General features: G+C 37.8%; 2 protein-coding genes across 4 annotated transcripts; both read left to right on the top strand.

Moving 5' to 3' along the window:
• Window positions 1–1,443: 1,443 nt before the first annotated feature.
• On the top strand, window positions 1,444–5,071 carry LOC103711360 (rho GDP-dissociation inhibitor 1-like). The gene is made up of 5 exons (XM_008797472.5): window positions 1,444–2,316; window positions 2,440–2,506; window positions 3,045–3,263; window positions 3,505–3,629; window positions 4,543–5,071. The coding sequence occupies exons 1-5, from the start codon at window positions 2,023–2,025 to the stop codon at window positions 4,624–4,626; spliced, it is 789 nt and encodes a 262-aa protein (XP_008795694.1). The 5' UTR covers window positions 1,444–2,022; the 3' UTR covers window positions 4,627–5,071.
• A 5,725-nt stretch (window positions 5,072–10,796) lies between these two features.
• Window positions 10,797–13,634, top strand: LOC103711359 (fasciclin-like arabinogalactan protein 7). Of its 3 annotated transcripts, none has more exons than XM_008797471.4 (2): window positions 10,797–10,924; window positions 12,613–13,634. In XM_008797471.4, exons 1-2 carry the CDS (start codon window positions 10,839–10,841, stop codon window positions 13,442–13,444), a joined length of 918 nt encoding a protein of 305 aa, XP_008795693.4. In that variant the 5' UTR covers window positions 10,797–10,838; the 3' UTR covers window positions 13,445–13,634. The 3 variants fall into 3 exon arrangements, with proteins under 3 accessions (XP_008795693.4, XP_038984136.3, XP_038984137.3); XM_039128208.3 differs by having other exon boundaries at window positions 10,844–10,971; XM_039128209.3 differs by having other exon boundaries at window positions 10,914–11,039.
• Window positions 13,635–15,262: the final 1,628 nt, after the last annotated feature.

The raw sequence follows: 15,262 nt of genomic DNA, 5'->3' as shown, positions 1-15,262 counted from the left end.
AAATTATGGACGCGTTTGCTTCACAACCAGGATCAGAATTAGAATCGGAATGAGAATCGAAATAGTCATATTCTCCAACATATTTAGTTCATAACTAGAATCAAAATTAAAATTTAAATACTACAAGAAGAGTATGGATTGGGTTTGCAAGCATTGGGGTGTTCCCATTCCCTCTCCTAGAAGTGGAATGAGAATGTAACTCCTCGCAACCAAAGGTTCGAAAGGAAAGTCACTTATTCCTATTTTTATTTCTGAGTTCAACCCCTTCTAACTAAATATGCCCCGTAGATATATGATGTTAAGAAAGGAGGACGGGAAGAAAGTGACAAGAAGGAGCGAGGCAAGGGGCATCAGCAAAAACGTGGCACGCCAGTTGCAAATAGGGCTATGGCCACACCACGGTCAGTTCAACAAAGTTATTGGGTCTGCCTGCCCTGTAAAAGGAGCTCCAAATCTCCATATTCCATTAAAGAATTTGCAGTCTAAACTCGGGTCTGCCTTAACGTGAACTTAGGATTTGGAAGACTGCATGAACCACATAGTCAACAACTGGTGACCTACCAAATGGATCAATTGGTGTCATTCTAGTCCTGCAAGTACTCCTGAAGCTTATGGTCATTCAAGCTAAAAGACCAGTTTGAAAGATACGCTCGACCGGAAAAATACTAAACTAGGACAACAGTGATAAAAGATAGAGTGAAAGATAAGTGTCGGAAGACAGGTAATGCTACATGGCTTCTATTATATGCACATAAATACTTCACTTATTATGAGATGAGAGAGGATTCCTGCAATTAGCCGGTTGCTGAATCAATAATTATGGACATGAGAAATTTTGCGGTGTGTGAATAAGAGGCGCTCCAAGGCATTTTTTGAAAAAAAAACAAAAAGAATAGGTAGGCCTGTAGTAAAGATTTAGAGGCTTGAAAAAAGAAATTGCAAGAATTCAGAGAACATGAACAAGAAAAAGATATGAAAAAAATTAATAACATGTATGGCTATTATTATATCTATGCATACACTTGTGTAAAATAAAAGGAAAGGCAAAATCAAAATTAATGTGCGGGTAATTTTTAGGAACCTACGAATAATTATAGATAAGGATGCGCTCGCCAACTATTGTCTTACTATTTATTGGTGAAGAGATAACATTGGACATTGGCTTTATCAGAATTAGGCAGGGTGGAACCTTAATTAAGCTCTTAAATTCATGAATTATCAAAAATAAAAAAATATTTTTGGCTAAATGTTTAACGATTAAAAATTATGTAAGCAGATATTATTGTTATCATGTGTAAAAATTTGGACTCCAAAACGTACACGCGGTCCTCTTGTTGGATTCGCCAATAACATTAACGGAATCAATCAGATCTTAACGTGGGCACACGCTGTGGGTTCCACACGCTCACTCCCCTATAATTCTTTCATTAAACAAATATAAATAAAGAATGAGTCAAGCGCAGCTATTCCCACCCAATCTCGCCCTCCTCTTCCCATTCTTTCTTCCCTCGCTTTATAGTAGTTAGTGGCCATCACGTTCTCTCCATCTCTCTCTCAATAAATCCATCACCTTCTTCTCGTTCTTCCTTTTTTTCCACAAAAGCTTGGAAGCAAAAACTCTTCTTCCCTCTTCCCCACTCTGCTTCCCTTCACTTTCCTCTGTTTTTTTTTTTGACAAGGGTCTCTATCCTCTGTTTGTTCTTAAAGTTGCCATTTTGGAGATTTTTGCTTGCTTGATTTGCTCTCTCTAAGTCAATTCCCATCTCTGGGATCCGTCATTCTTCTGTCTCTCCTGTGGGGGATCTTTCAAATTGCTGCCTTTTTGGAGCAATACTCTTATCCTTTCTTTCTGGATTCTCTCATTGTCTCCCTTTTGCTCTGTTTTAAATTTGTGAGTTGCTGGGTTTTCACTTTTGCGCTCCTTTGTGTTTTCGACCGTTGGTGAGTGGTTGGGTGGCTGGTTGCCTTTTTTGTTGCTCTGTTTTGGTTCTTGGACTCTACTGTTCATGTGTTGGGAGTGCTATGTCATTGGCCGTTGGAGCTCTTTCCAGTTCTGAAACCATGGGATTCCAGGAGAACAAAGAGATTGCTGAGAAAAATGGGAGTTTGATGGCAAGCGAAGGAGAAAAAGTGGAGAAGAGAGAGGATGGGGACGACGTAGAGGAGGGTGAGGGGGAGGAGGGCCTCAACAGGCAGATGAGCGAGGCCTCTCTCTATGCCACTGGGGATGATGATGAGGAGGAGGATGGGAAAGGGACCAAGGGAATCGATTTGGGGCCTAAGGTTAGTCTCAAGGATCAGCTGGAGAAAGATAAGGTTCGGTGCCATTTCTGTCCTTTGGGTTGCTTCCTTGTTCTTCCCAGTTTCATTCCTTTGTTTTGTTGTAATTATTGGTACTTATGGGTTGCTTTCCTTGGCATGTGTTCCTCTGGGGGGCAGGATGATGAGAGCCTGAGGAGGTGGAAGGAGCAGCTTTTGGGGAGTGTGGATTTGAGCTCCGTAGGAGGTACCCCACTCTATTTCTGCAAACTTTTGTTTGTTTATTATGTACTTATTAAAGGATCCATATTTTTTTATGTATAAATTTTGGCTTCTGTTGGAGGCTGTCCATTTTTCTCTCTCTCTCAAACTGTTGTTTTTGTGTAAGTCTTACTTGAGCAAGATACCTGTAGATGAATTACTAAGTTACTGTTTCAGTCTGTTACTTTGTCCATTCTGCTGTTTCTATCTCAAACTTAGTGAAGGTTGAGCTTTTACCCTATCCCCTCTGTGCTCTGTTTACCAGAAGTTTTCAGTATTACTTTCTGCCTTCAATTTTGTTGCTGCTTCTGCTCTGATCCTTTAACAAAATTTGGAAGTAGAGGTTCAGATATTAACTTATCCCTATCATTGCATTAAGCCATAGCTGAATTTTGGGAAATGGGTCCCCAGCAGTTGCTCCTTTTTTTGTTTATTTGTTCTTCTATGAGTTGTTCTGATTTTATTCTAAGCCAGCTTGGCGATCGTTTTGTGTTTGGTATACTAATTGCTCGACTTTATTATAGAAAATTTGGAGCCAGAGGTTAAGATCCTAAGTCTTTCAATCCAATCTCCTGGTAGACCTGACATGGTCCTTCCACTTCCTATGGTCACCAATTCCAAGGGTGTATGGTTTACCTTGAAAGAAGGCAGCCCCTACAAGCTCAAGTTCTCGTTCTCTGTGAGCAACAACATTGTCTCTGGCCTGAGATACACCAACAGAGTCTGGAAAACTGGTGTTAAGGGTGAGCTTTCCATCTCAAAGTTGGCATTTCAAATTGCGAATAGCCTCTTTAAATGCAATGCTTAATAAATTGCTTCAAACATGAGTTGATTCTATTATGCTCTTAAATCAATTCATTCTTCTTTTGTATCAGAAGAAAATTATTTTTTTCTTCTCATGCGATTAGAAAGAGGCACTATGTTTAAGTTTTAAACTCGTTGGTGTTAAAAATTGATGTCTGACTCGAGCGTTTTCTACTTCAGTGGACAGCACAAAGGAAATGTTAGGTACCTTCAGCCCTCAACTTGAGCCTTACACATATGAGGTACCAGAAGAAACCACTCCCTCTGGTATTTTTGCGAGAGGATCATATTCTGCAAGAACAAGGGTATGATCATGCTGCTCGTTCTACAAACTAATTAAACATGAGTTCTGTTTATATACATATAAGTTTCCTTAAAAGATTCCAATGTTTTAAAAATGAATTACCTGAAACTTAAAAAAAGTTTAAATGTGTGCTGATGAATTGGACATTGTAGTGGAACCAACTGTGCAGTCTTATAATCATGACCATACCATTTATTTCAATATTATTCTATTGTCATAAAATTATGATGGTATAATATTTATATAAGCTTGGTATGATCAACAATGTTTCAAGGCGCATTTCCAGGGGAAAAGCAAAAGAAATATAAGTCAGACTTAAATACTTCTTTGTTATCTTTTTCTAGAGAAACATATCATCCATGCTTGCTCTTCTTGCAGTGGTTCTCTATTGCACCACATCAATGTGCCTTGATCCGATTGCCTGTGAGGATTCGTGCGGGCGTGTGTTTAGTCCCACATTGGTTATTCGCTGGGTAGATCTTGGGTACTTATACAGGATCAAGGAACCCAAACAATACCTTCCGGCTAGCCATTTTGGGTGAGGTCCTGGGTTGTTACAAATGGTATCAGAGCGGACCCAGCCCATAACCTATGTGGACTGGGGGACACTGCAGCACGGATCCATTGGAGCTGACCACGAGCCAATCGTGGTGTTTGTGATTAGATTTGAATAGATATGAACCCTTAGCCTGACGAGGACGTCAGGGCTTGAACGGGGGGAGTATGTGAGGATCCGTGCGGGCGTGTGTTTAGTCCCACATCGGTTATTCGCTGGGTAGATCTTGGGTACTTATACAGGATCAAGGAACCCAAATAATACCTTCCGGCTAGCCATTTTGGGTGAGGTCCTGGGTTGTTACATTGCCATTCAAAGCCTTTATTGTTTTCCTAATGTCATGACTTTCTTGTGCCAGTTTCTTGATGATGATGGCAAGTGCTACTTAGAGATCAATTACACATTTGACATCCGTAAAGAATGGCCGTCGACGACCAGTTGAGAGCACCGTCTCCGTCTTGAGAATTTGCATGCCTTGAGAGGCTTTGAATTATCTCAGCAATTTCAGCAAAATCCAGTTGGTGATAAGAAGAGAAAGGCTAAATATCTCTGAGGGCATCACTTATGAGGAAGCTTGGTACTCTGAGATCTATCCTTTTCTTTTACTTGTTAGTCTGCAATGCCATTGTGGGTGAAGGAATTTATTTGTTTGGTTGTTTTCACTCCTTTCTTGTTGCAAGTTTTAACCATCTGTATATGGATTGTTAAGGAACAGCATTGACAGAGTCACATGAATTACTACTATTAGTCTATTTGGCAGCGCATAAACACCGGCTTGTTCTTGCACAGACGTCAGCTGATTTTGTTCCTTGAAGGAATTTTTATGCATGACTGTTCCAAAAATTATTGTATTCAATGATTGTTACCTATCAGTGAGTTATATATTATCTATCAGTGAGTTATATTATCTATCAGTGAGTTATATATTATCCATGACCAACCCTGTGGTAATTTTCCAAACCATGCATCTGCCTGTATACATGTACTCTTCCACTCAAATGCTTTTCCATGATCTCGAAGCATCAGCTCAGAAGTTCCCTACATTTTTGTTCCTACAAAATGATTTATGTTTGATTGAACATTTATTTTCTTAATAAATTTTAAAAAAAATTTAAAAAAAATATTTTAATTTTCAGCTAGTAAAAATTAAATTTTTTTATATCTTATATGAATTTTTTTAATAAAATATAAAAATTTTATTTTTTATAAAAAAAGCTTTTTCAATTTTTTTATTTTTTAATCATATTTTTCTTCCTTTGGTTCTTGAGAATCAAACAAGTCCATGATGTCCCCCATAAACCCACTTTATATAAATATATGCCAAATAGTGTTCTCCACCAGTATTCATGGCAATAAACTAGCATTTTGTTTTCTGCTCGGAGTGGAGGCTTCTGAGGTGACTGGTGAGGATATTCCAATGCTGTCACATCATACTGTCCCTTTTTTTGGGGGCAAGCTAGCGTAGACTTTAAGGATATATACCATCATGGTGAATTCAATTTTCTTTTGTGATCATTATTCTTCGCATGGAAGAAAATGTTTCAGATGTTATTAACATATTTGAATGGCCAACCACTAGATTTGTGTCTGAATGTCCTGTAATTCTATTTTGACTTATATAACTCTCACAAACTTTATGTGATAATATTAACATATTTTAAATTTAATTTACTTTCTATATAATAATAACTCTAGTTTGATGGTTCATAAAGTTTATCTATAAAATTTTAATCCATATTGTTAATATTCAATTTATATCTATATTTATTAAGCATTCCATTAATATCCTTATCTATATCTAAATATACTAAATGAAAATAGATAGATATATGGATAAATATTGATATACAATCCATTTTTATCCCTAACCGGCATTGTTAATATTAAGGTTTTTTGTTTTTTGATAGATAAGATTTCTTATTTGCTACTACACTAAAAATACATAATTTTGATCCTTTGATCAATTTTAATGCGACTTAGTATCAAAACTTTGTTATATGTGAATTAGTTTCATGGATCATATACTCTCTCTCTTTCTCTGATTCTATCCAATTTCTCTTTCTCTTATCCTAAACCTTATCTTTTCCTTCACATCCAACAAGACCCATGTAAATTAGTTTTCTTTTTTAAAAAATCCTTTTTTACTCCAAAATGCAAAGATTTTTGTCTCAATTTTTCAATTGGATCGAGGGGTATTTTTATCTCCAAATTTCAATCCAAGATTACTGCCCCTAAGGTGATATTGGAAACGTGATGTTAAGAATTGATTTTACATCCTTGGGTTGGGGGAATGAGGTTGACTTGAGATCGATACTATGTAAAATTACCATAGTGCAACTAAATATAGCAATCTCATCACCATCATTTATATCATCTATGATATCGAGATGATTATCCCATACCAAATGCCCCCTATATTTAACATGAAGCATGCGAACGAATTTTAGCGGTCGGCAATTCTAAGTTCTAGAATTTTCAAGTTAGTAGGCTCGGGTGAACCCGATCCAATTTGCTCAAGCCCACCCTGCCCAAGTTGCATATCCTCCAAACCCCTAAATTTTCTGCCGAGCCCAACCTGGAAGGAAATGGTCCCTTGTGCACCACCATGCGGGTCCCAATTTAGTTAATTACCATCCCTCGTCATTAATGGGGCTTTTTAAGTGCTCTTTTATCTTCACTAACCAAGAAAAAGGAAAACAGTGATTGTGTACAATAATGAATGGCCTAATATATTTGGTTTGTGTTGTTTCGAGAAGATACTTCATTCAAATAACTGACTTTAAACATTTTACCAACTCAAGAAGTCCTAATGCAGGGCAATCTATCATGTCTTAAATTTTCCTTTTTTAATTTAATTTAATTTTTTTTAAAAAAAATTCATGCGGTTTACTTAGCACAGGCTTTGTTACCAAGATATGATGCTAGCAGGAATGCTTCTTATGCATCATCAGAAAACGAAATTTTTCCTGCACTTTCGTAGCACTGTGATATTTGGATCCATGGCCTATGTCCACATATATTTAGTCGATTTGATTAGGGCTTGGCAAAATAAAGAACATGAGGAGTTTACTGCTTTGGCAGCAGTTGGTAATCTAATGCACTACAGAATGGATGAAGAAACAAAACGATGCAAAGCATCATTAGGCTAATTTTCATGTAATGAGACCCATAGTTGGTTCCTCTGCACATTAAAAACAAATATAAAGCATGGTCTCATGGAAAATATTCAGAATTCCATTAAAATCTTAATCAACCACTTCAGACCCAAATTGCACGCACCAAATAATTGCGCAACCTAGCGAAGCAAACCTTTATCTCCACTCCATTGCGGAGCTAATAACCTCCATTATTAACAATACAAAATTGTTATTGTTGCAACTAGGATCCAAGCTGAGGTCGGTCGGTACCGAGGTGAGAAAAGGGTTGGCCAAGAGCTGAGAAATTTGAGATGTTGAAGGGCTATCGATGTCGCTCCGGAAAGTCAGCCCAACTTGAAAAAGAAATCTGTTTGCCGGAAGGTTTTCGGTAGGGAACCCTCCGATGCTTAAGTTAGTGGAACTCTAGAGTCATAATGGGAGAATGAGAGAGAATAAAAATGGTAGAAGGTTCAAGAGAGTTTATCGGAGGGTACCCCTAGTCACCCCTATATATAGAATGGGGTGAGAGTGTGGGTGAGAGTGTGTTACCCTAATCGTCGGAAGGCGCAATAAACCTCGTTTCTTACTTGCATAGTGATGGCTCCTTGCGGCATGCATGTGGCAATAATTGCACCAATTATGCATTTATGGCCGAGCTGGTACGACCGTTGCCAAGACCATAATTGCAATTTCTTTTATGATCTTCAATATTACTCCATGGTTAGACCAAGCAGAATAATTCCTCCGACCAATACTAAGATCATTCACCTTGGACAAAATAGAGGCCGGGGACGTCGGGACAATCTGAGGTCAGGATGGCTGCATCTGTTATAAACAGAATGGAATTCATAGCTGCATCTTAAACACTACACGTATCTTACAATCTCTAGCTAAACAAATTTCTATTTCCACAACCTACATTCTTGATGAAACAGGTGCACACACGTGAAATCACAGTAACATAACTTTGGATTCATAAAGTAATGGATGGAGAAATAATATCGCATGTCTTCTGTGGTCGTGCATGCCGCCAATCATAACTGCTATTTTCTGTATTGATGCATCAATATGAGCATTTGATGTATGGAGTTCATAAAAATATGCTGTTATGATTGATGGAATGCATGCACAATAATAGTGCATGCTTTGTATGATATAATTTCTTCTCTTCAACCCTTGATCAATGCTTTGCAGCTCTCTGGACATAAAACAATGCACAGGCTTTTGGAAGACGATGTTGCTGGTTCATGGGTTCGGTCCCAACATTGCCATCCTTTCGGGACCAGCTCACGTGCTCGTCACGAACACCTGCTATTTAAGGTAAGAACTTCAATAATGGTGATAAAGGAACTTTGGATGAGCGGATAAAAAACAAGTAGTTCTGGGAAAGGTGGAAGGAAGTCTACGTTATGTGTTACAGTGCTCCGGCGGAATATTTGAACCGAGCTCGCCTATTAATAGTGTCGGTCGCGGAAAACAGCGAGGCTCGTTTGGTTGGAACGCGATATTCTTTGATTTTTAGCCATTTTATCATGAGATGATAGGAATCGTACCAAACCCAACTATTGGAAGTTGGACATGGGCCCAACTACATTGGAAGGTGAAAGTGCTTGGGAGGTAAAAAAATTGGATTGGGGCCCAAATATATTGGTATACTGGGACTATGATTAGGTTGAATTTTATTAAAGATTAGGTTAATTTTAAACTTTGAGGCCAAGGAATAAACTCTTGAACTAAATTTAGGTTATGTAGGTTGGATCTGGTATTTGTTTTACCAATCATAAGTCAGGGGAACTGAGATTGGGGTCTAGTATGGCTGATCTATTGGCTAACTTTTTAATTTTTTAGGTTGATACTCTGTCAGTCTTAATTAAGTGCAGTGGAAGCTATGTTTGATGGTGTCAGGATGGTAGCAATTAGTGCATAACTAGAAACCTTTTGACCTTTCCTATAAGATCAAACAAAACGTAAATGGCACTTTACTATGATGGTTTTAGTGAAACTAGTTACATTCTAATCCAATGTAACTGAAAAATATAATCCAATGTTCTGTTATCACATACTCTCACTTCTTTCCTATGCATCAAGATCAACTTGCAAGGATGGGCCATCAAAATAAGCTTTATGGGTGGTTGAAGGTATCTGAACAATTGAATATGGATTTCATCTTCATTTCATGAAGTTCTCGTAACCAAGAATATTGCAAAATTCTTCCTTGAATTAATGTCATGTGGCAAAATTTCTTCTTGTGTGCTATTTTGTGGTATGAGTATATGGCCACCTTTAAACCAAGTTTTAATGGAGTATTCATAGAGGAAATGGATCCATTGTTCACGAGAATGGAAATCAATTAATTTAGTATAAATCATGGCATCATGCACCAATAATTGTGCGTGTCCATCACAAAATGAATCATTTCCCCGAAGAATATCCAGCTCGCTGCACTTTAAAGTGGCAACGTAGTCCCCATATTTCTTCCACTCTTTGCATGAGAGCCCCACAGGATCAGAAACTAATGCACTAGAGGACAGGATGGGGACATAGCAGCAAGGAGACAGCTCTTTTATAGACTTAAAAGCAAGCAATGGGCCTTTTGACATCCCTTGATGGTGAAAAAAACTCGGAAGATAGAATATTGTTAAAGAAATGCTCAGATTATTTATTAGGCCATAGTAATTGGGGCTCTTGAAGTCGCATTTCCACAGGGCTATATATGCTGTAGAATGTTGGTTGGACCTTTGGCTTCATTAAAAACACAAATTTCTCAACACTAGCCCTTTATCAGTGACCATAATTTTCAGATATCAATGATATGGTCAACTAAGAAAATGATCATGATTAATTCTCAGCAATAATTTCTATATTTGTCAGAAAAAAATCAAAATATTTTCAAAATTTTAGAAGTTAAATCACACTCGTACTTTATAAATCTCTCTAGATTTTAAACAACTCATCATGTCATTCAAGTAAATTTCAAATTAAAGATTTCTAAAAATGTTCGGCAATGCAATTGCATGAATGCCAGCCATATCCAACAATGGATTTGACAAAATACTGCCAATTTTATATCGTATATTAGCATCATTATCATCAATAGACATCCAACCCTTGTTCTAAAGAATCACAAAGTGCAGGATTCATGTTATAGAATTATAGGCCAGCATTTCTTAGAAAAGAAAAAGATTAATGGCACCAACATATCTTCTAGACCAGAGCCCTCCAGATGTAGCCAAATCTCTTGGTGTCATCTTGCATTGCTGAGTGGTGATCCATCAATGTAGATACTAGAAATACAAGCCATGCATGGGCCCCTCGTAGCAATAACAACTCTCACGAGATGACAAGCTGCTGAGAAATTGCAAAGAACCCTCGACCGTGATAAATTTGGTGCTAAAACTTGGGGTAGAGGACAAGGTGGAACGCAACATTTCAATAAATAAAAAAGATCATTAGTTGGAGGGTCAGTTCTGAAATCTTACCTGACTTGTACTGTCTTGAAGCTTCCCAAGAAGAGCTAATGCTCGCTTCATTTGGTTCTTCTGAGTTACCTACTACCACCCTCACGGCATTGCCGAAGCTCTCCCATTTAAGGCCCTCTTTCAGGTCTGTGCTTCACACCCTTCTCCTCACTGCATTCAAGTTCTCTCGTGGTGAGTCTTAAATCTTGCTTGTGCTGCGACTCTTGTGGCATTCTCCTCGAGTGTTCTTCTTTCTAAAGGTGGCCTGTGTTTTATAGATGAAGTACATAATGTGTTTCTTTCTAGGTTTCTAGATCTGTGTCAATGGCTCCTTTTGTTATTATATTTGGCTTTGATAGAAGAGGTTTTTGTCTCAGTTCTATGTTTTCTACCTTCTTTTCTTCCTGCTGGCTCTGGGTTTCCTAGTGTTATACTTTTCTTTGTTGTATGGATTTTGGGGCTCTTAGACATTCTTTTGGGATCCTTTTTGGTTGGGTCTAAGTGCAGCTTTATCTTTTGCTGGAATTTTCTTCTTTTCTGCTCTCTTATTATGATTTATTTTTCCAAACTGAAACACTGTATAATTTAGTTTTTATCTTTCTCTTTGTTAGATCTAGGAAATATCTGTTTGTAGCTCTCAGTTATTTTGACAAGTTTTCTCAAATTCTCAGTGGATCTTTTTGTTTGAGATATTACCAAGTTTTTTTGTTGTAAGACACCAGATCTATGTCTTGCATTGTGTTTTGCCGGCTTGCATTTCTTTCACTGTTGTATTTTATATCGATAATCACTTTTAGGATGTAGACCATTTCTTAAAGCGCATGGCGTATTTTTGTATCTGTCCCTCCTTCGAACGTGGCATAACTCCATCTGTTGTGGTTTTATCTTAGAGGATTGCTCATAGATGATGCTTGGAAATGGTGAAAAGAGTCGAATAACTTAGATCTGCTCTTTTTAATTTCTATAAACTTGACTTAGGATGACACTAGATATTCTATTCCTCTGTTTTCCTTTTTCTTCCCCCCTAGAGATACCCAACATGGGAAAACGATTATACTCAGTTCAATCATGTTTATTAAGGGTGAAAATAGATGGGATAATATCCATTCAGATCTGAATCTATCTAGATATGAATAGAAATTCGAGTATCTGACTAATATTCATATTATTATCCATGTCCGTCAAAGAAAAAACGGTTGTAGATATGGATAGTTAACTACATGATTTGTATCCGAATATTTAATTTTATTTTTAATCCTATTTAATTTTATATAGCACGATCATATTAATATGCTATTAACTTGACTTATCATTTACTTAGTTATATCTTTAATTCTGCAGATATAAAGTTAATCATCTGACTTATATTGTATTCGTATCCATACTATCGATATGCAATTTGTATCCATATCCATTTAAAATAAATATATATACGAATTTTTGCACCCGACTAACATCAGAATCTGTATCTTTATTCGTCAAACAAAATAGATATGGATATGGATATAGTAGTACCCGATCTATATCCGATTCGATTTCCACCCTAATGTTCATGACACTGATTCCTTTTTTATTCTATTGAACAAGATATCCATGTTGTTTAAATTATACAATTATGCGCACGTAGGGTTCAAAAAGGGTAAGAGCAATCCACCATAGTTATAGGGCAAAAAACATGTTTAAGTTTGTATCATTGCACAGAGTAAATGAGTGAAGGGAGAAAAACTGTCTTTCAGAATGTGTTTTAAGAGAGCTCATTCAATTTTTCTAGCATAAGAATTTAAGTTCGCGTGGATTAGATTTGCTTATTTTGATGGGTCATGGTTCCTGCAGGGCCCTTGGGTGCTTGACCACTGAGAAAGCAAAGAAAAGTATTGGATCAATGGGGCTTACCACCATTCTTCTGGCTTGCAGTTTTGTAGCCATAATGACTTCTTCTCCAACAAATGCACAAACTACCCCAGCACCATTTCTCCCTCCTTCTCCGGCACCTGCCCCTGCTCCACACTTTGTAAACCTTGCCGATCTGCTCTCCGTCGCCGGTCCTTTCCATACCTTTCTCAACTATATTGAACAAACTCAAGTCATCCAAACCTTCCAAAACCAAGCTAACAACACCAAACAAGGCATCACCATCTTTGTTCCAAAGGACTCATCCTTCTCATCACTTAAAAAGACTACATTCTCCAACCTTACCCAAGACCAACTTAAGACCCTCCTCCTCTACCATGCCTTCCCCAAATTCTACTCCCTGTCCGAATTCAACAACCTTAGTGCTTTGAATCCTGTGAGCACATTTGCTGGCGGCGCATACACTCTGAACCTCACTGATAATTCTGGACTTATTCATGTCGCTTCCACATGGTCGAATCCAAAGATAACCAGCGGCGTGTACACAACCCCGCCTGTCGCAATTTATGAGGTTGACAAGGTTCTACTTCCAATGGCAATCTTCAGAACTAATCCACCTCTAGCACCAGCTCCAGCCCCAGCTCCAGACGCTACGAAGCCATCAGATTTAGGTCCATCGAGCCGGAACGGAATCGGGTCTTCTCCCAAATCTTCCGAATCCTCGACCACTGAAAGTTCTGCATGCAGCATTAGCCTCAGCCTGTTCAGTTACTTGGTCATGGCAATTTCCAGTCTCTTGATGTTTATGCTGTGAGAATGCCGAGTTATAGTGATGGACATGCAGTGCTTTGGTTGTGGCTCTATTTTCTTTCATTTCATGTTCATTTTTTTCAACAGAGTAGTTATGTTGTTGAAATGGGATTTCAGACATGCAATATGTTAAAGTTACCATTGTTTCATTGTATTTTTTGTTTTATGTAATGACATGGAAGAAATTTTCTTAATTGCCCCTGATTTGATATTTGTGTCCTCCTACTTGTTTTCATTGGGTCCCTGGAACATTATGATATGATGTTTGGCTTGCGAATATTAAGCAGTGGTATTGCTATGGGCAGACTTGATGGCAATCAAGTTTATCTGGCCAAAGTGTTGCAATTGAATTGTATACCACAGAATGAAACATCTGCAGGTCTATTCCAAAAAAAGAAAAAAGAAAAAAAAACAGCGGCAGTTCGGTAACTATTAGCCAAAGTGTCCGGGATTGTTTTTATCTTCTCTTATGTGGGCCGGACTTTCTGCACAACTTATGAAAGTTTTTATAATGAAGTTAAAGAGTGCAAAGACAAGGTTTGAAGTTAAGACCTCTATTTTTGATACTATGTTAAAATCACCAAATATCCCAAAATCTTAAACTAATAGAATAAGATAAATTTATTTATATATTTTATGTTTTCTTACCTAATGCAACTAGAAGTTTCCCAATATAATTGTAGCTTAGAAACCTATGGTTGTTTGCCATTGTACAATGTTCATTATTATGTAGTCAATTTTATAGCCTCATTTGAGTTATACTTATAGATACATTTAAGGCTTCATGCGCAGTTGGGGAGAAATGTTTGGATGCATTTACACCTGTTTATAGGCTTTCCGGGTTAAAGCCTGGTCTTATCTTTAATTTTGTTTGTGTTTTTTTTAATATTTTTTAGTTTTATAAGAAAATATAAAAATGCAGCACAATAACTGGTTTGAAGCCCAAAGTCCGGGTGGGGCTTGGGCCTAGAAGGTAGGCTCGAACGCCGATCTTTGGATATGGTTTTCATATAATTCCTTGCTGGATGTCAGTCAAAAAATTTATGTGCTAATGTAAGATTTATGTAATTTTGATTTTAAAAATATAAAAGAAGAAATAAAAGGGTGGCTTTCTTGGACTCACATGCACCCTTTTCCCTCGTAGCAAGGAATTATATGAATATTTCATGTGTTTTAACCTTTTTTTATTTTTCAAATAAAATGTTGGTTGTAATGAATATATGCAAAACCATTAAATCTAGGGCTGCAAATTGAAAGGGCTGCAAAAAAAGTGCAACCATAGTGCCACGACTAGTTCAAACTAACCCATGAAACTTCTCTATAATTTTGGTGTATATAGGTATCAAATTGTAGTAAAACTCTTGTGTTAACCCTTTTTTTTGGGTTAAAAACGGTATTTCATATATCTCTAATGTGAGTACAGCCTGTCAGGTCAAACGAAAGTAAAAGATATAGAGAAGGAGGTAAAACTGCCAATGACGTCCAGATGAACTTCCCAGAGTGGCGAGCTACAAATAAGGCGACCCAGTTTGCTGCTCCGAAACACATGTGTTGCCTGAAAAAAGGTAAACTCACTGGTCAGTCGACGTATCTCCCCAATCAATGGAGGGTCATCCCCATACGTATCCACACCACAGATCCAGTCAACCACCGAGGAGGAATCTCCCTCAAGACACACCCTATCGGCTCCGAGAACATGCCTTGCATAGGAGATACCCTCTCAGGCTGCCCGTAACTCTGCCCCGACAACGGTCAAATCCGGGGTGCGCCGGCCCCCAGCTGCAATAAGCCTGCCAAGATGGTCTCTGATCACAAACCCCAC

The sequence above is a fragment of the Phoenix dactylifera genome, chromosome 11 (genome assembly GCF_051530095.1).
Source record: "Phoenix dactylifera cultivar Ajwa chromosome 11, Ajwa_hap1_PhDact_Kaust_v1.1, whole genome shotgun sequence".
In the NCBI taxonomy this organism is placed as follows: domain Eukaryota; kingdom Viridiplantae; phylum Streptophyta; class Magnoliopsida; order Arecales; family Arecaceae; genus Phoenix; species Phoenix dactylifera.
The sequence above is the reverse complement of the archived record's forward strand: the minus strand, read 5'-3'. Positions and strand labels throughout refer to the sequence as shown.